The 25,034-nt window shown below is 42.9% G+C and overlaps 1 protein-coding gene across 3 annotated transcripts in view; it reads right to left on the bottom strand.

Annotated features, from left to right (window-relative positions):
* LOC125708405 (discoidin domain-containing receptor 2-like) overlaps nt 1–24,452 on the bottom strand; it is a 34,120-nt gene extending 9,668 nt beyond the window's left edge. The window contains exons 1-8 of one of the 3 annotated variants that reach the window (XM_048975890.1): nt 24,258–24,452; nt 19,421–19,540; nt 9,623–9,732; nt 3,879–3,981; nt 3,239–3,470; nt 2,270–2,417; nt 1,050–1,152; nt 412–595 (exon numbers count right to left, since the gene is read on the bottom strand). In XM_048975890.1, coding sequence (XP_048831847.1) covers nt 412–595; nt 1,050–1,152; nt 2,270–2,417; nt 3,239–3,470; nt 3,879–3,981; nt 9,623–9,707 — 855 coding nt within the window. In that variant the 5' untranslated portion in view covers nt 9,708–9,732; nt 19,421–19,540; nt 24,258–24,452. Of the gene's footprint in view, nt 1–411; nt 596–1,049; nt 1,153–2,269; nt 2,418–3,238; nt 3,471–3,878; nt 3,982–9,622; nt 9,733–10,880; nt 10,949–19,420; nt 19,541–24,257 lie in introns of all 3 variants that reach the window. The other 2 variants (XM_048975889.1, XM_048975888.1) reach the window with 2 other exon arrangements.
* Nucleotides 24,453–25,034: the final 582 nt, after the last annotated feature.

The raw sequence follows: 25,034 nt of genomic DNA, 5'->3' as shown, positions 1-25,034 counted from the left end.
GGACCCAGAAACGTTATACTGGTGACAAGCCCAGTCGTAAAGGCAGTTCCCTTTACATACAGACATGAGAGAAAATGTTTGAATCCTCCACCGCTGGGGGCTGTACCTGGCTCTGTTCTTTTGAATGGTAAGAGTAATTGCTAAGTGCTTAGATTGCTAAGAGTAGTCATATAACAATCTGAGTCCTTGACCTAGGCTCTTATTTCTGCAAACCTGCTATAAAGTTGCTGGGTAAATGGGTGACCCTGGACTCAGACCCCAAGATTCATTCTCACCTATATATGTGTATCACAGGAGAGCGGGATGATATTTGTGATGACTGACTTCCGTTGTACTTGCTACCTATATAGTGACTATAAAATTGCACTCTATTCATTTGGCCCCGCCCTCGGAGACGGCTGTTACACGCACTTTCATGGTGGTGAAGTTGCGTATGCGGTCGAACTCGAACATGATCTCCACATGGTCCATGAGGAGACTCTCATTGCTCCAGCCCACATAGTCGTAGCCAGGCCAGACGGCGTAGACGTGGCTGAGAGTGAAGTCGTCCAGGCCGCACATGCCATCGGTCAGCTGGCCTAGCCCTTCGGTCAAGCTGTGGGCGAGATACGAGCCATGAAGGACTTGAGCTTAATCACGTGGGAACGTTTGATGAATGTTCAATGTTCAGGACAGTGCAGAACTGGATCAGGAACACATGCATGCTTCTACGTGGAGGGTGCATGACTCAGTGGTTAGGCTGCAGTGCTTGTGATCAGAAGGTTGTTGGTTCAAATCCTAGGGATTTCACCATTGAGACCAACTGCTCCAGAGACTGGCCTTGCTTTTTAAAAAAAAATGTAGGTGCTAAAATAAATAAGATAGCAACACAACTGTTGGCCACTAGATGGTGACATTCTGTTGTCTGAAAACTTCACAATTACTGATTCGTTCTGCAGTTAACATGAATGCGGACTGAAGCAGTGACCTGAAACTTAGAATGTCATAAAACGACTGAATTATCAAGCCTTTCCACACGTGACCGGTGTGCGGAGACAGAGTACGCTCACCTGTAGCCCACAGCCCCATCATACACGGAGTCGTTGAGCTGAACCTGCAGGTCTTCGTAGATCATTTGCTGGCCTGCGGGGGCGCTGTAGGACACCAAGCCATCTGTGAGAAAAGAGTAAGGAATCTGTTTAATCCCTCATGGGGTAAACTCCTCACACATGTGACCCAGGCGGAGACTCGAACCCGGGTCCCAGAGGTGTGAGGCAACAGTGCTAACCACTGCACCACCATGCCGGCCCCGCATACTGACTGAAATTCCTTAATTATTTATTTCTATAACTGGAGGCACGTGGTGGCAGAGCGAGCGAGGACCTTATGCCTGTGACTGAAAGGTGGTGGGTTCAAACCCCAGGGCTGGCAGTGTGATTTCACCATCGGGTCCTTGAGCAAGGTCCTGAACCCCCAATTGCTTTCTGAACTGCACGTCGCTTTCAATAAAAGCAGCTGCTGAATGTAATGCAATTATGCGTTTTATGATCTCGAGGGAAACACTTTGAGATGAATGTGGTCATATTACAAGATAAGAGCAATAATGCACAACCCTGCAGGGAATTATTCAGATGAAAGATATTTTACAAATCCAAGTCATTGGCAGCCAGCAGCAGATTTATAGCACAGATAAAATGCGCTCAAAAAGTACTTAAAATGTTATCCATTATACGATTTAACAGTAAGGCACTGGCACTAAAGCACTATCAATTCAGAAAAACGGCCGTCACTGTGAAATATGCAAACATCTGAGTTTGAATTATACTTGCACACTGCAGTGGGCCCCTGGCTTGAAGTAGAGCGAAAATCTTTGGGATCATATATCTGGCAGAATTAAGGGAGACCAAGACTGCATGGCTGTACAGGTTAGGGCACTGTGCCCATTACCGGAAGGACATTAGTTTGAATCCCTTGGTTGGCTGAGTGATTTCACAGTTGGGTCCTTGAGCAAGGCCCCTAACCCTGAATTGCTCTCAGCACTTGATGATCCTGCTTTCTCAAGTGTATATTGCTGTGGTTAAGAGTCATAAATAAGACCATTGGCAGGATAATGGTGACTATTGAAGGGGAGAATGAAAAGCACACCACTGTCCATTTTATCACTCGCATACTAGCAGTAAGTCACCCCTGGTGCAGCCCAGCAGGAGGCAAGGCCATTGGAGAGCTAACTTGCTATTAGCATCCACTTATCTATGCATTGTTGGGTTTTGTGTGGGCCGTCCCAGCTTACCGAGCCATTCACAGCCATAAAGCTCCACCCTCATGCACACGTTCATGGAGTGGTCCGTCACAGGCATGAAGCGGACGAAGCGGGCGATGATGGGAGGCTCCAGGTCCTTCAGCACCACGTCGTACGCGTTCCTGTTGCCCTCGATGATCTGGGGGAACGACGCAGAATGATGTCATGAGATGCCGCCGATGCGCGCTCACGCTGATGGACGACGTCGTCGTTTGTGGCCCCCAAGGAAACCGCTGTCTTGAGAGCTAAAACGTTACACCAGGTCAAGTCATGATTAATGATAATCCATATTCCGAAGGGGGCTGGGCTAAATCGTCTTAGCATTTAGCAGCAAGAACACCCTCAAACCGATATAAACAGCAGTTCATGTCGTAGAGTAGCTTCAAGGCCCTCTGGGAGGCTGGGGACATGCCAGACGGGGCAAAGCAAGATGAGGTGACATTCCTTTACTTCACGCGTGTCAAGTTACCGAATGACACTGTTCTGTTCATGGCTTAGTCCAGAGAACATGCACGCAGGCCCTGGCTTCCATCATATCCCTATGCCAGGGTTGTCGCCTTGCGATTCCACCAAAGCTGATATCTTTGGTTTTCATTCCATGTGTTTGTTAAACCCATCTCCATGCCCAAACACAAACAGAGTCTCTCTTCCTTCCTCCCAACCTTGAATCACATCAGGGGCGGGGCCACAGAGGCACTGACCACAGCTGAAAGCTAATTGGCCTCTGGAGGGCTCCCTCCCCTGTCACTCACTGATTCAAAGCATATCATTGGGTAATCATATGGGTGGCCCCTCTGTTTAAATAATGGCGCCTTTCATGCAGCCCACCTTAAAAAATAAAAAATAAAAATTTTATCCTAGAATCACCCCTGTGTCACATGGTTCTGACTGCAAAGTCACCAGGAGCAAGTTAGAGGGAATTAAGCCCAAGGGCAACAGGGCAAAGGATACATGACCAACCTCCCTGCCCTGTCTGTTCCTCCACGAGATCCAGCGGTTTCCGTCGCGGCTGTACTTGATCTTGTACATCTGGGCGAACTCATTGCCCATGCCGGCGGCGTGACGCCCCTGCGTGCCGACGAGCGTGATGAAGTGCAGCGAGCGCAGGTCAACCTGCAAGAACTCATTCAGGTGGTCGGGCTCCACGGTGATCTCTGGGCACCAGGCGCCGTCGCCCTCCTCGAAGTCCAGTCTGGGGGGGGGGGCGGGGGGAACGGAGAAGTGAGAGGAAGGAGAGGGAGAGACCGGCTGAGGAGCAGCATGCAATGGGGGCCTTGTTTTGGACTGGTGGGAAAGCACAGCTTTTGTGAAAACATTGTGGCATTGTGCAGAGAAACCAGAATACGTGTAAATCTGAAACGGAGAACAGGCCACCCACGTGGGTAAATTTCCCCATCAGTGTGGTTTTTATGCACGCACCACGCAAACACACACACACACACACACACACACACACACACACACACAGAGGCTGAATAACAATACATACTCTGTCAGTCGTGGGTTTCAGGCACATCCTTTTGTATTTGTATAAATATTCACAGGCATGGCTGCTGGCGATTTAGCATGCAGGAGCGCCGGCGGGTCCAGCTGGACGGACCTGCCGTAACGGGCCGCGGTGGATTCGGACCACTGGCTGGAGGCGGAGATGTCCTCATCCTGGATCTGTCCGCCGGACATTCCGAGCGGGTAACGACACACACCTACGGACATCAACAAAAGCAACTTTAACCGCACTTAAACAAATCCATCACAGATGTTTAGCAGTGGTAAGGAAAAACTGCATCAGAAGTAGAATGGACACAGAAAACTTAAATTACATTTTTGTGCATTAATATGCAAAATTATATCCTACCTTGACATTCCTTGGCAACAGCTCTTAACCTTTATTTTGGCCGACAGCAACCTAAGATTTTTTTACATTTTTTAAATATATAAACAAATAATAAAAACCATGACAGAGAAACTGGCTTTTTTCCCCTAGCTGAGTACAGCTGTCCAGCTACATTTGAGCAGTTTCCCCAGTGTGCCCCTGTCATTACAGTTCTGTTTATTTTTATTATTTACTTTTATACACTGAAACATACAGCTGCATATTTCTACTTGTTCAGCTGCAGAATAAAAGTAAAAAGAAAACTGACAAAAAAAAGAGTTTAAATTGTTTCAACATACATTTGTGGCTGTAAGCTATTGACGGTTGGCAGTAATTAACATTTTATACGTCGCACACATTTAGCAGATGTCGTCGTCTGAAGCAACGGCTCAAATTGTTTGAAAATTTAACATTTCCATGTTCGTTTTTCAAACGACCTTTTTGCTTTAAAAATTAAGGAATTAAGTTTTATTTTAAGAGACCCGTCTTTCTCTTTTGAATAGTTACTATTGCTCTTTAAGACGAAAATTTCTCTTATCCGATTACTTGATAAATCAATGGAACAATCAATAGAATACTTGATTAATAAAATAAAATCGATAGCTGCAGCCCTAATGTACCTTGTAAAGTGTCTCATCTGCCAACCACAGAACTGTGTAATATGCGCAATTCGATTCTGTATGTAAAAATGTGCATTTTCCCTGCACATTTTCTTTTCTCACGCCTTATATTTCAAGTTCTTTGTTCTGTATTTTTTAGAAGTTTTAAGTTTCCATCACTAGGAAAGTTATGAAAACTTACAGCAGTTGTACAAGGCTGATATACTACACTCGTGGAGATCACAGACCTCCTTATTCATCCCCCTCCTCTTTCTTTCTTCAAGCCTGGAAGCCTTCGGTTGGCACGCTTCTGCAATATCCTTTGCTTGGTGGAATATAACCCACCCTCAAGCACAGAACCACCTCCAGCTACCATGCAGTAACTGTAATAATGATGAAGTTTTACTTTGGAGGGTCTCTGGGGTTTTTTTTTTTCTTCTGCAGGGACCATATTCAGCAATTCAAATGACGGGGGGGGGTGGGGGGTGATAGTAGTGATGGTATAGTATCAGACTGTAGTTCTGGGGGTCAGGTCATCTGTCACAGCACTTCATCCACACGCATGTGTGCTACTTGTGATACGATCCAGGTCTTCCTACAACGGGGGGGGGGGAGTCAGAAACCCCCCCAAAAACCCCTCCCATCTGCCAGAAGACACACTCTTTCAGGGGCATTTCTCACTGAGGTCCAAATCAGTTTTACTGCGCATGAAAAAAACATCGTCAGTGGGAGGAGCCTAACATCACAGGGCAACTAGAGAGACGCTGAAGGCATGTGGCTTCAGGGGAATTGCTGGCTCTGCTTTGCCAAGGTATTTTTTCAGCAAACACAAAAAAGGAGAGAGTTAGCGAGGGAGCCACACCCACGAAATGCCCACGAATATCAGTTATGCGCATATTGATTTCTGTTTGGTTTTGGGCCCAGAGTGCAGTGCAAATGGACCCCCACCCGCGCCACCCCAACGTCACAACAGAAACGCCTTTGTGATCCTGCCAGCAGCAGCATGGATGGAAGTGAAGGACATTTTGTTTAACCCCCATTCCCCACCCCGAGGACCTGCATAAAACCAAAGATGGGAAAACCTTCGAGGTTCATTCCGGCAGCTCCGACTTCATGTCATCCAAATCTAGCCGAAGCCCTGAGCCTAACCTCCTGCCGTCTGGCCACAGTCACATTTACGCGCAGATGCTATATGCGGCATCACTGCATAATTACTTTAAAACATCAAACAGCCGTTTCATTGTTGATTTTATATGGGATGCGATTACAAATGTACACTTATATATATCCATCCTCCAACCACATCTATAGGATAGTGTTATGGGTATAGAAAGTATATAAAATTAAATACATTTCAAAAAGTATTCATCACATATGCATACTCGCATTCGAAAATCTTGACATATCTGCTTTTAATGCACTTGTTTCTATTTTGCTATTCATCTTATAGTAAAAGGCCATGAGGCAATGAGGTAATACAAATCAAATATTGCAGCAACCAAGAATATTGCAACATCTCAAAATGTTCTCATTTCATTGTTATTATTAATTTTGGACTCTTCAAAACAGCCCCCTTCTGCTTCCATGACAGCAGTGCAGACTCTTGCCGTTCCTTCAACCAGCTTCCAGATGTAGCCACCTGGAACGCTGCTCCAACAGTCCTGAAGGAGTTTCTACACGTTCTGGGCACAAGTTGGCCACCTTGCTCTCACTCTTTGACCAAACTCGTCCCAAACGAGCTCTAAAGGGTTTAGGTCAGGGGGTTATGGGGGTCAGGTCATCTGCCACAGCACTTCATCTCATTTCCTGTCCACAAGATAGTATAGTACTTATGTATCCTTGCGGTGTTCTTAGGGTCTTGTCGAAAAACAAACGATTTTCTATAGATGTGCCCAGACTTTTGACTCGTGCTGTATATAATGCATACAAGTAAACATTCATTCAAATTATGTACAATGCAAATATCCACACACACATATTACTTTGTTGATATCCAGTGAAATATAGAATGTGTGTGTATTCTCTGTTGCTGTTATTAAACCAGAGCAACTTTAACAGTGATACCCAACCTGTTTGTAACACAACCGATAAGGTCCTGATGTATCAAATTAAATTAACTCAACAACCCTCTTGTTCATTTTCATAAAAAAAAAAAAAAAAAAAAAGACACCAAGATGGCATTGTGTGCTATCGTTCATGAAACAAACATCCAAGATTAGTAATAATACCGCACATAAATAATAAAATTCAGGATATAATTTTATTATATTACAATTTAATAAAGGTAGCAGTGTGTACATATAAAACCCTTTATCCAGAAAAATGTTCAGTGGATCGGGAATACGAGTTACCTAGCTGACGTGATTTAACAGTTTTATTGACTTATGCTACAGGAAGAGAACAAGCAAGAACTCACAAAAGTTATAATGCCAAAGAAAAAGCTACTGTGTGAAACACGCTTTTTCGATTCATATTTCGAATTCACCCTGTCAAATGCTTATTTGAATATATACGTATTTTCTGTGAGAGATCGGTTAAAAAAAAAAAAAAAAAAAACGAAACAGAAACTAAAGCAATATCAGTTTAAGTTTTTGGCTACGAGGCTAAAAATATCGGCGTGCGCTGTGGGAGGAAGGAGGCCGCTTGGGGCGCGAGGCAGTGGCGGCTCGGCGAATCACGGGGCTGCTCTGCGGGGTCCTCACGCACTGGCAGGCGTGCAGAAACCCAAGCCTGGACTCTTAGCTCCAAGCCCCCCCCTTCCCTCTCATCCCCTGATTTTTCCAGGCCCCTGCCCCTGAAAGGCGTTCTTGTTCCACGATGTTTGCCATCTACCCGCCGTCTCCAACCCCCATACGTTGCCACAGGGACTTATCGTCCACGCTATCTTCCCACAAGCTGGGTGGGGGCTGTGTGGGCCTGTGCTCACCACCTCCTCCTCCCCTTATTCCCCACCCACAGGCCTTCATGTCACATGGCTTAACATTCATTTCAGAAAAAAAATTTAAATAAAAAAGAGTAGGGACTCCGTTGTACCTACAGTACTTGGGAATTTTAAGCAGGGGAAAGTTGGCATACTTCAGACAGTGATGCGTATTTTCCTGCTATGGAAAAACCTATTTCTTGTACTTTAGAAATAACATCTAAACTAATATAACAGTACATGACAATCTTTCCCAATACAAGATATGAAAAAAAAAAAAAAAAAAAAAAAAACACAAAGCTTAGAAACATTCAAAACTATTAATCTGTACAGTGATTCTGAAAACCTTTGCCGATTTTGATCTCATGTAGCTCATATTTAAAGCAGCAAATTCTTGCGCTGTTGGATATTTCAGTTATTGAACTCTGCCCGTCTGTCCTCTGCGGCTTCGTAAGCACTATCCAGAAATGCACGCAAACCGGCTAATTCTGATGTACTTTCCTGCTGTCAAAATGTGTGCCGCGGACTAGCCGCAGACTCCCGGCGGATCGAGGAGCCCATTGTAGACGCAGTACATGTAATAATAAACCCGGGCCAAGGTCGAGCCCTTGCAGAACCTCGAGGAATGAGGGGACGGGAGGCCTGCGTCTGACTCTGCAGATACTACATGAGATGCGGGGTGAAGGAGGACCCAGCTGATGGCTTCTCCAGCGATGTGACCCTGTCCTGTGGCTGCAGTAGGTGGGTTTACCGTTTTCCCGAGGCCTGAGTCTAAGGTTTCCTGAGATGCAGTTAAATAAGAGTCAGGCGCAGAAAGGCAGGATAGGAAGATTTTAAGTTAAGTTCCAGGTACATTCAGTGGGTCTCTGGAGATGTATTCTGGGGAGCGGTATTTAATGCAGTTCATGTCAGAACACGAAGCGAGAGAAGGAGAGAGAGAGAGAGAGATGCTTCTTGGGAATTCGCTATATGGAATGATTGCCTCATATTTCATAACGGATACAAAAAATGAGTCTAGCAGACGATTCCCCCTTTTTTGTACAATAACGGAGCCAAATTTAAATAAGTACTTTAGTCCAGCTTCATGACATTGGAACGTTAATAAACATTGTTCTGGCATCTTCCATAGTTTGCGATTTTAAACGAGAAGTCAACCCTGTGCTCCGAGACTAATACACTGTGAAACTCAAGCAGAAAAATTATGCTTTATAAGTCAGCGTCATCTTCAGTGTTTGTTTAAATGTAAGAACATTCTGGATTTTCTGCAGCTTGGCACAATAAGGCTTTAGTTAAACCCCCCTCCAAGGTATCTATAATACTTTATAACTGTGGCATTTCCAAGCCCGTCGTTCCTACACTGAATCAAAATGAATTTTACAAAGATGCTACACTTTTAACGGCTCGCCTCATTGTAAAGAAACACCTCAATGCAATTTAGTTTACAGGCTACAAGACCTATATTCTGTCGTATTTCGCAAGTCGAAAACTGCGGCATTTTTTCATGGACTTTCTACAAAAGGTTCTATTCCTGTCCGCCAGTTCGGTCATCTTGTAAAACGTGACCGGCGCTCACATTTGCGTCACACTTTCCTCTCCATAAAACACACGTGTGAAGGCGTCACGCGACACTCAGGCTTTCGGCATGGAAAGATCTAGAGCCTGTAACGACTCGGATTCCTTCAACGATTCCAAACCTTTAAAACACCGTCTGGTAATTTTTCACAGATTCTCCTTCGGTACATTGCAAACATCCTTGTTCACCCAGGCATTTACCATAAAAAAAAAAAAAAACACCACCTCTATTCTTAGGCTTGCTCCTTCGGACAGATATTCGTTGCAACGTCACTGAGCTCCATGCGAATAATTCACAAAAAAAGTGCAGGGAAGTTCAGTTTAACTTGGGTGGGACCCCAGAGCTAAAACAGGCACCAAGATAAGATCGGCTGGCTTACCGGGATTGACTTGCGACCTCACGGCTCCTAGAAGGGAGAGCAGAAGCAGAGGAAGGTGGTGCCTCATTTCAGCCAGATTCTTCATTCCTACCACATGCAGGACAGAAAGCCTGAAAATTCAGAAAAAGGAAATTAAGTTTTGCTAAATTTGCCCATAAGGATCTAACAATACAGAGGATTAATGGAAAAATTATGAGAGAACTGCGGCAAACTTGCGTGTTCATGGGAATCACTTTGCTTTATTTTTGTAAAAGTTAGATATTACATTTAAATTGTTGAATTGGTGCTTATAATAAAGATATTTTATCCTAAAAAATGTTTGTGAAAAGTGAATTCAGTCAACAACCATCCATCCATCCATCCATCCATCCATCCATCCAATTTACCAAATTAAAGAGCTAAGTCCAAATTTTGATGGACCTATCCCACACAGAAGTAAAAATCGTAGTCGGTCTTATTCCTAGAGTTCTGTGTGAACCATGACCTCAGAGGACTTCAGTAGAGACCAAAGGGTTCAAATGTTTTGAAAAGGTTATAAAACCATTGGGGGGAAAACATTTTGGGATTTATCAGTCCACTGCAAGACAAACAAGCCAGAAATTCAAGACTATACTCCAGCTTCGAAATTAGCCAACAGATCAACAAGGAAAAGCGCCAAGCAGGATGTCCAAAGGAACCGCAAAACAAAGCAACTTAGGCCTCCCTTACTGCTGCTGACAGCAAGCCTCATACCTCAGTAATATGACAGAAACTCAAAGGGGTTAGCCAGAGGTTAACCACGGTACTCTTCAGTTTACAATCAACCATTTGGATGACTGAGTAGATATTTACAAGAATGCTTTCTGGACAGAGGGGTCCAAAATGTATGTGTGTGTCTCTTTGGATTCAAGCAAAGACATCACAGCTGGTGAAAGCCTTACCAAATGTGATGGTGGGAGTGTCATGCTTTGGGGTTGTATGCTAACCTACAGACAGCAGCACTTTGGGGGCTTTGGACAGTGTGCTTGTGATCAGAAAGCCACTGGTTAAAATTCCAAGTGTCTGCAAAACATATAAATGTAATTTCCTATCCTGCAGGGACACTGAGGTGCTGTGAAGTACTCTGGAGGAGAACATCACGTCCCTATGAGCTGGAAGTGTCAGTAACAGGAACTTGTAGCATGACAGTCAGCCTAAACACTCCGGCAAAAATCTACCAAAGAATGGATTAAAGGCATGAAACTCTGCGTCTTTGCAAATGTTAGGTCAAAGCTCATACCTCAAAACAGAAACGTTGGAAAGACTCAAAAGCGGACCGCTCGTCTGAACCCAAGCATAACGCTGGAACTGAAGAGGAAGGAAGAAAAAAAAAATCCTCAAAGAAGATGTTCATGTCCGCTCAGTAACTAGAGGAAATGTTTGGTTTCACGGCAGATAAAGGAAGTGCAATAACTCAGAAATGAAAGGCTCATTCATTTCTCTACACTGACCCTTTTGTTATAGAAATGTTTTGTTTAATAAATAAAAAGACAATAAGGAGAGTGTTTCTGTTTCAGATTATCTTCCTCGACCACTGGGGATTTTATAGGATTTATGAAAGACGTACGAAAGATGAAGGTTGGTCATCCTTCCACGCAGTGCTATAAAGGCATGTCTGAATCAACCTGGATTTGCAAACTGGTCATAAAACATAAGCAAACTCATCTGCAGGTCAACCCTTTTACGAATGTATTTTGGGTGTTGAGTTTGGAATGGATGAATCAAAGTAGCAAGAAAAACAAATTAAAAATGTCTTAACTTGTGCACAATCCTATGAATCAAATTAGCAAATATCTTTTCTGCCAAAGCATCTTAACATGTGTTCCTCACTATATACAAAAAATATTGCTGAAAAATGTGGCAATCATTTTTATAGTAACAGTATACCATGACTAACCCATGATGGAAATATTTTACAATCATAAATAGTATTAATACTTTCCAATATCTTCAAGATCTTTCAGGATGGTGACTAGCAAACAGTTTTCTGATAGAGCAAAGCTTCACCATCACACTCACATCACTGTCCTGGACTGCTGGGTAAGTTCAAGCCACCGGTTAAACACACACCAGCCGCCACAGGACTCTGCGGGGAAATCTGAACAACAGCACCGGCGGTTTCTCTCTCTAGTTTTCATCTCTGGCCAAACACAACCCTCCTCATGACTGAGAAGGGGATCTTATAATGCAAACCAATGTCACCTTCATGTCCAAATGCGCTTTCTATAGGGGCTCGAGTATGTCGAAAATGAAAGATTGCAGAGCAGATGCTTAACAACGGCACTGTTAACCTCACATTGCTTATTGGGTTTGGGGGGGGGGTCATTTTAAGATAACAACGTTTCCATCACAGCATCAGGAAGTCCCGCTGCTCCCCTATTTCATAGCCTCTAATTACCGGGTTTTGGTCGGTCAGAACCGACAGGAACCCAGTGCAACGGCTCTATTTGTTTGAGACCTGCCTGCCCCGTTACACGACGTTCCGGGTTCCCATTCGGTGGGAGACCAGGATCTCGGTGGACTAAAGGCGCTCCATGTGGCTTAACACACCACCCGCACGCCTATAAACCTTATATGGGCGAGAACTTCACCAAGACCAGAAAAACAGAACAGTTGAGACCTTGGTTATCCTTCAGGGACTTATTGGATTATGCCAAAGGCAAGTAGAGCTGAGTGTGCAGCTGTTGATGCTTAAAACTGCAGAGGCGGAGCCTAAAATATGAAACCTGAAAAGCTGATGGTATCTAGGGTGGAGGGTTTGTGAACCTGCAAGCCCTACGTTTAATTTTATAAGCATAAAGCGATATTAGAGAGCGCAACCCAAATATGGAATCAGAATGCTAATGTACACCTCTCAGCAGGAGAAGCCTGACATCCCAAACACTGACGCTCCCTCGGTTATGATGGTCTGTATTAGGATATTTAGAGTTTTTGATGAGTATATGATTTACTTGCAGTACATTATCCAATAAATTACATAAGATATTCAGTTGGTTTTATGCAAGTAGAGAGCTGCTTGTATGCGGCTTACGGAGGATCAGATGGCCACGTTTTTCACAACGCGGCTGGCTTGCATGCCAAGCTCTCCCTGGGAGCTGGAAGGGACGAACTCCCATGAAAGGTTTATGCAACCCTGGCTGGCCAATGAGAGAGAGGGCGGGGTTAGCAGGGCATGAGTTTGAGCGGTAATGCGCAAGGACAGTAACAGGCTTCGGCAGAAAGTGCGTGGACAGGCACACGTGCACATCACCTGCCAGCGCCCTGCATCACTCAGTCGTCTGTTGCATGATTGGAAGAGAGAAAAGAAAAGTGCACTTAACTGAATACATTTCTTTCACACTTCATTATTTCAGAATCAATAAATAACAGTAAGGAAACTGCCAAAAAGTAAAGTTATACCACACTTTTCCCCAAGTCCACATTCTTTGCATAATACTTATGCCTGTCCTCACACTGACAGGAGCTCGCAAGACCCCTGTATATATGTAACCAAAACACACCTCTAAAATATACCAGGATTAACAATGCAGTACAGGTCTTAGCCTGGAGGGGGCTCTATCTGCATAAGCTCTATGATAATGAGCCTGTATTGCATGAGTAAGCAACCCTGATCCAAGGGAGCCGGTATCCAGCAGGTTTCCCATCCTACCTGGTAAAATACTGTGTGCCTAGGATCAGGTCTGGCTCATCAGAGACAAGGTAGGACAGAAAACCTGCTGGAAACCGGCACCCCGGATCAGAGGTGCCTACCCTTGCTGTACTGGATAAGCATAACAGGAAAAGGATGGAGATCTTCTGAGCAGGAACGACATTTCAAATGGCCTCTTGGTACAGCTAAGGTATCTGAGGTAGACGGAGCTGCTTCTATGCAACATTAACGCTGCCTGTACAAAACATTCCTTAAAGGCTATTATGATGATAGACAAAGTTAACAGCTTAGAAAGCTTATAGCAGCAGAAATTAGAATACCCTGGGTAACTGAGAATGAGCAGGTCTTCAAATCCATGCGGAAATAGCTTTTTCTCCAGTTGCCTTTATAAAATAAATAAATCAATATAAAAGGCCATTAAATACAGAATTCTGCTACACTGACACAAGGCTACAAAAAATAAAGAATACAAACAACTGATCTTCGAAAGTTATAAGAAAGGGTTTTACTGTCTACGGCGATGAGATGCAGACAAAGGTTTCTGCAGCATTTTGTTTAGAATCTTCATCATTCTACAGTTCAACTCAGAAATATTGTGGACAACTTTTCGCACAATTTTTTTTGGGGTGGGGGGGGGGGGTGGCAGCTACACCAAAACCCCAAACTCAACAATATATTATGATAAACCCCATGTCATCCAGCATAGGAGAAAAAAATAATCAGGAAGGGATTTGGTCGTGACATAAAGCAGAAGATTTTAGGCTCACTGGCAAATGGCCTGCATGGTTTCTGATGAGGTAATGCAAATTACAAATACAGAATATCTGCAGAAAGAGTTCAACATTCAGGAAAGCTAAACACTGCGCTAACATACCTGACAATATCCAGAAACATGAAGGTTGGCTTCATTCAAATTTTACATTCATCTATAATTTCCGGGATATTTCTTTCAGGCTCTCCAAAGAACTTATAAATGGTCGGTGTTCATGCATTTAGAAAGTCTGGCAAAAAACGCATTCGTTTAGGTTCTTGCAGTTCTGGTATATGAGAGAAAACAAGCCGCACGCATCTATTTTCCTGATATGGCGAGAAGCTTGTGTTTCATCGCATACCTCCGCACGCGTCCAGCAGTAGTCGTGAAGCGCTCCCAAAACAAACAACAACGGCCTGGGCAGCTACAGGAGCTCCGCAGTCCCCTAGATATCAAATCACACTGGAACATCGGAAAAGGGACCGACTCCATTCAACCGACACACACGACAGTAACACGCCAGCCCAGCGATTTCTTTACCAGACACAGCTTTGCATGTTGAAATATCACCCCTTTTCAAAATAAGCGATCCAATCCAAACAATTATCGTGGGCCCGTGCCAACTGTGCGCGATCCTCAAGGTCCGAAGGGAAGAAAACCCAGAAAAAGTTGCACGATTTCAATGCGATTGTGGAAATGAGAGAGGGGTCTCTATGAACGGACTGTGAAATTGTACGTGTGGCGCTTGTCCTCTTGTGCTAAGCTAGTGGCCGATGAATGGAATGCGTTCATTCCCAATAAGAAAAGCCGACACATGAAATATCAACAGTCCCAACACCAACGAAGTCCCAAAGCCGGCTACTACCCTACAACATCAAACCAATTTCATACTTAGAAAGAAAGCGGCAGCTAACCAGGTAGCTCATTTCTAGCTTAGTCGACACTGCACAATGAAAATCCATAAACCGGTAAATATCCATGAAGTTTAGACGGATAATGTTACAAAGCCAAGCTGAACCCAACCAAAAAAAAAAAAGTTATGTACAGTGTATATTCCAGACTATTTACAGTATGTAAACAGTCTTGCAGTACTTTACCAATTCTGTCATTGTAAGTGGGGGCTAAATCTAAAATTCACTTCTTCCCATATGAATCCAGATACTTTGGATTTGATTTGTTGCATTCACAGTATTTAAATCAAATTGGCAAAATGTTTTCAGAATGTCTGGGGTTTCACTGCACTGTAATTACGTTTTAAATAGACACCAGCCTAACGGCCAAAGGTCAGGAAGTGACCTGTATTTTCCCCTGCCTTTAAAAATATCTGAAAGCCTTGGTCATCTGGGTTTTTTTCCACGTGCAATCCCACTGACAGAGCATAACTCACATTTTGCCATGCTAAATCCAAATAATTACATTTCATAAATCTGATTCCAGAAAATTAATGGGATTTCTATGAAGAGAAACGGAAATCAGAGACGGATTTTAATTCCCAGGAACGCCGCCGAGCACCAGAACTGGGAATTAATTTGCTTTGAGACCTTGACAGCTGAGTCTAATTCCCTTAGTTCCGTCTGAGAAATCCATCGAAACCACCCTCCAGCTCATTTTAGGAAAGTTCTACAGGGAAGCCTGAACTCAAGCCCGTTTGGCGCAGCAAAAAGGCTCATCTAATTAAAAATTGCAATTATATGTCGTATTTTTCAATGAAATCCAATATGGGCATGCAAACAAACCAACAAGTATATAAAGCCGTATTTATTGCCATTATAAATATTCCACTTCAACTAACACTCCACCAGAAATGCATTCCCACAAGGGTACGATTGTGAAATAAAGTTGCCAAAACAAGGTCTCTTCCCCCCCCTTAGCATATTGTAGCGACTGCGAAGCGTGGAAAGTAACATACAATTTTCTGGTTGTTCCCCCCGGTGGTTATGACATGACTGGGCTCCAAAGCTCCTTTTCCAAGCCCCTTCACACATCACTTTCGCAGACTTTCAAGATGTCAAGACAAGGCAGAGCCAAGCTCGCAACCCGGCACAGAGCACCACTCCTCCATTTCAAACAAAGGTCAGGGGTCATAAAGTTAATCAGATTGGGGGGGGATGGGTCACTCTTACTGGAAATTCATGGTACACAAACTAAACATGCACTCTATCCTACAGTATCAGACTCTGAAAAACAATAGTTTCGGCAGTTCACAGGTAAATACAAAAAATATCGCTCCTTTCAGTACAGCACTTGGGTTAACATTTTATACTTATGGACACTGTTTGACGTCCCCAGACAAAAGACTAAAACCGTCCGCACCCTTTCACCTTCTGAAGTGTCGCCGTCGTCTTCCATGTCATTCATATAATGGATTCCTTGGATTTCTGCGTTGACTGTAACACTGAATCGGTTATTTTAGCCCATTAAATCTGTCACCTGTGCACGATTAGTCTCAGCTTCGCACTAACGGCCGACCGGCGTCCGCTCGTTAAATGGGGAAAAAGTTGGAGCGTCGGCGTGAATTTGAGGTGTGGTTAGACCACCGCTCCCATAAAGGGCCGAGAGGAACCCGCCATTATTATGGGGACCAAATTTCTCTGGTGCCAAGCGAATGATGAAAAACAGATTTTTTTTTGAGGTTTAAGTGGTACCTATTGACACAACTTCCAGTATTATTAGGGTGAAAGGGCTTCGGGATTAGCAAGGACCACACATACAAATTCTGGCACCGCATGAACAAATGCATGCTTGACAGACAGACAAAGGGGAATGCAGGTTTATATATGGTAGCACAACACACATTAAGCCAGTAAAAAAAACAGACATCATTAGTCAGTAACAAATATTAAATGACAACACAGTAACAGCACAGAGATCACGTTTGTGAGACCACAGAGATACAAATGATAAGGTATGAATACTCCAGGAAGCTTGTGTCGAGCATGGAACACAGGGCATGACATACTCACATTTCCTCACACGTACCCCCATACAGCCCAACGCTGAACTGGCTGCATATTTCAGCCTGGAACCCAGGACCCGCGAAGCCCTAGCAGTACTGAGCTACTTCATTAAACAAGATAACTTGCTAAAACTGGAGTCAACAGCCCAGGGTGGGATAAAGTCACATTCCCTCAGGGCCACAGTGCAGCACACAGGACCACTGACACTCGGAGGGTTATCACAATACTTAAAGTACACAGTGCCACCAGTAACATTCCCAGTCCCTGATACCCAGCCTACAACTGCAACCCAACATCCACACTCCTCTTGGTCACCCTCTCTTTTCTGCTACTTTCGTCTCTGTTCCTTTTTCCCATCCCTGTGACATTCGGACTCTCCTATGTCTGCCATCATACACAAGGCAAGTGTTACAATTCAGCAATATCTGTGTCAGACTGAAATGGCAAGAATGAAATTAAGCGTTTCATCAAGGTCGGCTCGTGTTAGACACCCACAGTTCTCTGCCAAAAACAGCAGTACACAATCCGTATACTGAAAAATCTCAATCAAAACCACAACGCCTAATCATCCATTAGACTTTTAAAGGTCTTTAAAAAGGAGACCACAGACTTCTCTTCCACCCCCAAGACTATTTCAACAATCCCACGAAAGCTGGGAAAATGGCTGACAGCACAGCATCATCTTAGAGTACATTTTACTGGGGCTGTACCTAAGCCCACAGCAACTAAGTAACTAACAGTAACTAACAGCAACTAAGCTCCAAGACAGATATTAACGCACAGACACCCTATAGTGAGACATGTGCTTTTGATTCCCCCCCCCCTCCTTCTGGCCTTAACACGCACTGCAGATAGTCTCTTTTATGGGGATGCATAAACTCCAAAACAAAAAACCCAAACGGCCGTAACTGGAAGCAGGTGGCAAAGTAAACAGATGCCAATAAAATTCAGAGAAAAATCAGCGTTAGCAGACTCATAAAAAGATGCTGTGCAGAACAATTAGAGAGCATTGTGGGTAATGTGTGTCATCTGGGAAAGTGTGAAATGAGAGTGGATGTAACCGCGGCAGGGACAAGCAGTATTGTACAGGTACAGCAGCCTGGCAATCAGGAAAATGTCAGAGGCTGCGCTGTTTGAAATAACTGCTTTCATAATCACCTCCAGGTGCAATTAATCAATATTCCCTCTTAGTCAATACAAAGCTTCAACATCAGGCCAACAGTGCAAATTAATTATTCGGCGGCAAATGCTCAGTTACCCAATAATTGCAAAACTATTTTAATTTTGTTGTAATTAATCACACACTAAATGGATAAAAAACAGTTTCTATTTCAGTTTTCTGAAATGAAAAAAATTAAACTGAAAAATGGGATTAGGCCTACATCCTGCTTGAATTTCATTCCATTTATTGGTGGATTAGTATGTTTAATTGGGAAATATATGAACATCATGAAAGTGGACATTTCTAACTGGACACAAAGCATTTTTGTTGATGAGGTTGGCATTAATGTGGTGTTAGCTCTGGACTCAGCTTACACAGATAAACACCACTCCTATTAAACGCATCGCAATAAACACATTGTTCGGGGCGACAGCATGAACTAGAAGGAAATAAAACATAAAAAGTAATGAAAAAAGAATGTGCAGGCCCAGCTCCTGCCAGAGAGTTGCGTCGATTCACCTGTGAGGAGGGAATCTTCACTGAAACAGACCTAGCTAAGAAACGCATCTGTTTCCCTCCATAAAGCAAAACGTATTTAAATCATGTCTGACTAAGACAACGCCGGCCTAAACGCAGAATGCCTCCCTCAAATTAAAACACTAAATATATGCTCCCCAATTCAAAAGTATAGACGTAAGACAGGAGATCAGCGTTTCCCAGTTCAGTCCTCAGAGACCAACAGCCGGTCCGCAGTTTTGTTCCCTCTGAGCTCCCAGTAAGACAGTTTGTGGATCCCCAAGGACTGGACTGGGAACCACTGCAACTTATTATCCTAATACACAGATTCGCACATTTATTTTTTTATTTTTTTAAAGGAACAGACTGAGAAACCAAGCAAATGTAAAGAATCATGCAGTTTCCTGACAACTTTAATTCTGAACTGTCGACATGAGTCTGTCATTTTGTCAAAAAGTTACGCGTTAATATTCACACAGGATATTAAAACCTAAACTCAACAGCGCTTATTACAGAAATATGTACACTGCAATGTGAATCTGTTAAATATCATACTGTACTATACAGCAGACCTGCCGTGAGGCACAGAAAAGCCCCCCCCATTTACTCACTACCATCACTGAAAACTGCTCTGTTAACTATAACCCGGCCCTGAGAATCAGGAGCCATGTGTGAACAGAAAATTTCCACATCCCCGCATGACACAAAACAAAACAGTTTGTGTTTATTCATTCTTACACCTTACGTAAGCGTTAGCTGTGCCTCGTCTCAGTTTGACAACACGGATCCCTCTCAGCAACACGTAGCCTCCCTTCTTCCTTCCCGGTGCCTGAACCTGCACCCCCACCTCTCCTGAGTCCTCGGACTGTTTAAAAATAACAGAAAGTAGCAGAATAGTAGAAAGTAAAGCTATGGGATTAACTGTTACCCCTAGACCAGAGACACTGCTCTGCTGTTCCAGGGTTTAATCCATTAAAACATAGACCAAGGTGGCATCTGAGAATTATGTACCGGAATGTTCCATGTGGGATTGTTCACGATGGTTAGGCGGTAATCATTTTGGGAGGGAGGGGAATTCTGGGCTAAAAACAGAAGCCGTGCCACCAAGCTCTTCTGTGAGTACTCATCGCTACGAGCGTCAGGTGCACAAAACGTCAGACACCCCCCCCCGAGATACACAGACCTGTCACAGAGCGGGATGGGAGGCGAATACTGATCTGACCAATCTCATTTTATGCATGTTTTGATTTCCTTCGCCGAAACCATTTGACGTGATAATGGGGGCGATAAGGTTTAGCTAGAGAACAATTTTTTTTGGGCTGTTGACTTCAGGCTGATAAAAACAACCATAACCAATTGCCTCCCCAGCATAAAGGGCTGTCAACTAGCTACTAGTTAACAATCCTGTTAAAACTGATAAAGGAAAATGAACCAACTAATAATGCAGCGTGTAACACTTGACAATACTACACTCATGTATTAAATAACCAAAAATGAAATCTTACTTACATACTGATCTCATGTTAATTCATCATTCTATGAATTGTGATGCATATTTTATCTCAAGCAGTTACTATATCTGTTAATTCTGTGAACTACTGAAGGAACCAGTATTGAATAACATCTTTTCATCAAGTAGCAACTATATTTGTTCATGATTTGTTCATAATTTGTTTTTCAGTAGTGAGTTATGACTAAGTATTTGTGCCTCGTCGAGTGAAATGTTACCACCCAGTACCACTTCAAGAATCCTGCAACAATTACCATTAATCAGGCCTGTTCCTGATTTTAAAATCGACATATTAAAACTAACAACATAATTTTAAAAGCAACAGTAAGCAAACTCATGTTAAAAGACCTTGACAGCAAATACCTGCAACACATACTTGCAACGACTTTAACCTCGTGGAAAAAAAAAACAGGGAACATTCTCCGGGTTTCTGCGGTCAGCGGGTCATGAACGGGACTCGAGAAATTGCTCAAAATAGGGCGGGGGCCACATAGCGGTCAAGCCATTCACAGGTGAATTTCACCATAACATCCACTGACAATGTGAGACTTGTACTGCCGACGACACGAGGCACACTATGAATAAACAAGGGAAGTGGCAGAAAGGCTGAGGTGTTAAAAATGGATTAGTGTTTGTTACAAAGGGCGTTGAAGCTCTGGAGGTTATTTTTAAAGACGATGGTACAAACAGCCATATTGTAATGTAGCACTGCAATTTTTGCATTAAATTAACGTGACATTGCTACTAAATATTGCTCACATTTCAGAATACCGACACTTTAGATACCTTGGGGTGAGTATATAAACGTGCGTATAACAGGAGGTATGGGGCATTCCCTGATACAGTGCGTTGCCGCTCCCACCGCATGACGAATATCCTCAGGGATGAGAACCCACCTACAGACGTATGATACCTCAGCACCACACTTATTCGGATGGAATAGAACAGTGTGAGTTTTTTTCCCAGTGGCTGGAGAGCCAATCCTGCCACCAGCCCCCAAATTTTCCCTGGACGTTGGAGGACCTGCTTGCAGGGCTGGATGTAGATTAACGTCACACCAGGACAAAGCAGTCACAGGTTAAGGGTCTCGCTCAAATGCCCAACAGAGCAGAATCACTCCTGGCATGCAAACCAACAACCTTCGGATTCCTGGCACAGATTGGAATGACCGAACACTAAACAGCTCTGCATACTACTGTTCCATACAAACTTACATACCCCTTGTTATACAGCAACACACCGTGATTTAAAACATCTCGGCTCATGATTTACACTCTTGTATTAAGTCTTTAATATTAAATTCACACACGCAGTTGTCTGATGTCACCAATTACACATGTTCGCCAACCAATAAAAAAATCGGCAACTTGATCACATTTTAGTAAATCCCGGTTCCTTGACCACAGATGCTAAAAGAAACGCTACAAAGATCAAAAATCGGATTTTTAACAGACTGGAAATTAATGGGAAAGTGATCACAGCTGCTTCTAGTTATCAAACAGGTTATATTATTAAATAAACAGTAGCCAATTTTTATATGCAGTTACTTCTGAAAATAGTTTCAACACCATTGCTGGTGCCAGTCCCTACCAGATCAGACAAAACATCAAAACCATCAAAAGCGTTATTTCCCCCCCCCCCCAGTTTAAATCCTGCGGCCAGCCAGGCCCGTCTCCCCCTGCGTGTTCAATTCTATGCCGCTTTGGACAAAAGCACCGGCAAAAGAAATACATGTGAACTTGGCTTCGCGATACTTGCTTGCAGTTTTATGGATATTATGGCTCAGAATTACCTTTTGGAAATCGATATCAGAACATCCAGAGAGTGAAAACACAAATTATACAATCTGCCAGAAGAAACAAACTCTGACATCATGATTTTAGAAAGGAGTGAGCGGCCTTAAAGATCAAAGCAGAAAAAGTGGTTCATGAAAAAAAATGGGTTGACGACGACTAAAACTGGTATACAGGAAATTATACAGGCAGTTAGAGTCAGGCTGTGCTAAGGATGAGGTTTCCTGTTCATTGGAATACAGCACAAGTCATTTTTTAATGCAATATACAACAACCAATGGGGATATTTAACACAAGATAGTAACTTTTCTCCACAAACACAGAGGAAGAGCAGCTGTTTAAAAAGATGATGTTATGTTCACAATTAACCATGTATCTTTAATTTACTACTTAAGTAACAGAGTTAGAGGCAGTCACCAGACTCAGCAATTCACAACAGGCTGTAAAATGAACTAATGTGAAACTATTACCATGTTACAGAGCCACTGTATAACAGAGCATTAATGACACAGAAATCGGTTAGTATAAGGGTCAAAGAACAGAAGTCAGCTTCAGGCGTGCTACGAGAGACCATTTCATGAGGAAATTCTCTCTGTCCCATCTTTGTTTTTAAACAAAAGCATCTTTCATTGCTGAAGTTAAAAACCACAAGATAACAGATTCCCTGGAGCACAGAAATATGTGGTTTGTCCATGGGGCAACACATCCATGTAACGAGAGAGAGAAACCGTTATTAGGTTCCAGCACCCCCCCCCCCCCCCCCCAGGACCATTCAAAGCACAGACCTACAGTAAAATGGTTCACAAATGTCAATGGGGGTGTCCAAGCTGTAGGACTAAAATATTTTGGTCACTTCAAAACATGGTACAAGTACTGAAAAATGGATTTTAATTAATCTGCAACTTGCTCACATTTTAAGAAATTTTGGTGATGCTAAGCAGACACCACGAAGATCAAAAATCTCATTTAAAAAAATTGGAAATTAATTGAAACGAATGGGAAAGAGTGAGAACAGTCGCTCCCAGGCTTCCGTTTAGGTTCGGGCTTTGCTGCCAACCCGAATCGTTGCTATATGAAGCACTTTAATATTTTGTCTCATGAATAACATCCTGAAAAACCTCTTGCATGAAAAGACCCACATCAAACCCCTAAACATTAGAGTCAAGTACAGCAAATTAAGGCCTATTAGACCAGTGAAACAGAATGACTTTCCTACCAACCCCTAAATGCAACATTTATCACAGGATAGACAATACGGTGGGAATGTGCGGTAGGGAATTATTTGCATCTAGTCGTTCTGCTCCGGTTTGATATCACATGAATGCACTATTCCCTTGTCTGGACCTTGTGAGGGTCCTAACTGCTAACATAAGCGTTTAATTATGAAAAGGGAAGATCCCAAGATCCCCTTTGAAAGTGTGACCATATGTGTGTAAATGCCATTTATTCAATGTATTACGTGGATCACAAAGTCCTTAAGGTTGCTTTCCCTCAATTTAATAAATAAAAAGCAAAAGGTTCGCCCTGACGTATGTAATGACTGTAGGTAAATGTTTTATTTTTTCCCCCCCAAATTTTTATACACAACTGATCATATTTTATTTAATTTAGGATTTACGACCCTTAGTCTAACAGCTAACTCTTTTCCGTGGAAAGGACTATAAAATAAATTATTGCCACAAAAGGCCGAAAGCAACAAATTAACATACGTTTTAAAAACAAAAGCGTACTTTTAAAAACTGCTACAGTTGCTTAGCATTTACTTTCAGGAACTCTACTTAGGCACCGCATACATATGAAAAATACTCTACTTCAACTTCTTACCGCATAAATACTGCCACCAAGCTTTTAGACTGAATGCACGATATTCAAGACCAGGTATTTCAACATAATTTGTTTCCAAAATTGCGCAAAATTTAGTTACCAAGAGGATATCAATCGTTTGTAGCGAATGCATGATTTCGCTGAATGTTTCCACTGTGCCGATCCAGCTACTACAAACTTTACCTGGAATCCGATATCCTCTATTTTCGGCCGCCATGCAAACAATAGAAGGTGGCAAAACTAGTAATAAAGAGCATTCCAGAAAACGCACGTCCGAAATACGCAGAAAACAGACGTTAAAAGCATTTTATTAGGGAATTAACGTTAAGTAAGAATCGCAGAAAAACCCCCCTGAGTTTAACAGTAATTGCACATAACATCATATATGATTTTCTCAAAGAACGGTCTGCCTGTTTTAGTAAACGATATTATACTTATAGAAGAGAAATGCTTACTTTTTTTCAGCGTTTCCTCAATCAAACCATTTGTCCAGGGAAGCCCGTACGTAATGCAGGCTGTCAGTGACAGCGAGCGGTAGGTCTCGCAGTCCCAGGCGCCTCTCTCTCCGTCCGGAGCTGATGTAAGAGTCCCACTGAAAAACTCCACATTCTGCACATTCTTGGGAAGCCTCCGAAATCCCAGAATTCCGCATGGCCAGCATAAGGTTCTCATTAAGAAACCGGCTGCTCGACCAATCATGGCAAACCTCTGTTGTACTCAATTATTATTGTTGTTGTTGATTTAATAAAATAATAATAATTGGAGTTATGCAATTCCTAGCACTGTTTCCTCACACCTTTGGGTAGGGCCAATCAAATCCCACCTCCTCTGCTTGCATTTTGCATGTTCTATCCGTGTTAATTGGGTTTCCTCTAAATTACCTGGTTCCCTGTCGCCGTCTAATCACACGCAAATAGTGCAATTGTAGCCTATGTGTCACCCCGCCATGTGCCCTGTCCTGCCTGGGATAGGTTCCAGGCCCCCTGTGAAATTGATCAGGATAAGCAGTTAGAGGATGGATGGATGATGCAGAAGTGCAAAACACTATACAAGACGTCAAATATACAAAATAATTTTTAAATTATTTTTTCAGTCAGTACTCTGCCTAAAGAACTGAATTCTTTTATATACTGTATACCAGTGAATATTTTGGGGGGAAAAAAAAAGTTAAAATAATCGAAACGTTTCCATTACTGGATATTTAAGCAATTGACATTTACCGCGCTTCACAC

Source organism: Brienomyrus brachyistius, chromosome 15 (genome assembly GCF_023856365.1).
Source record: "Brienomyrus brachyistius isolate T26 chromosome 15, BBRACH_0.4, whole genome shotgun sequence".
In the NCBI taxonomy this organism is placed as follows: Eukaryota; Metazoa; Chordata; class Actinopteri; order Osteoglossiformes; family Mormyridae; genus Brienomyrus; species Brienomyrus brachyistius.
The sequence above is the reverse complement of the archived record's forward strand: the minus strand, read 5'-3'. Positions and strand labels throughout refer to the sequence as shown.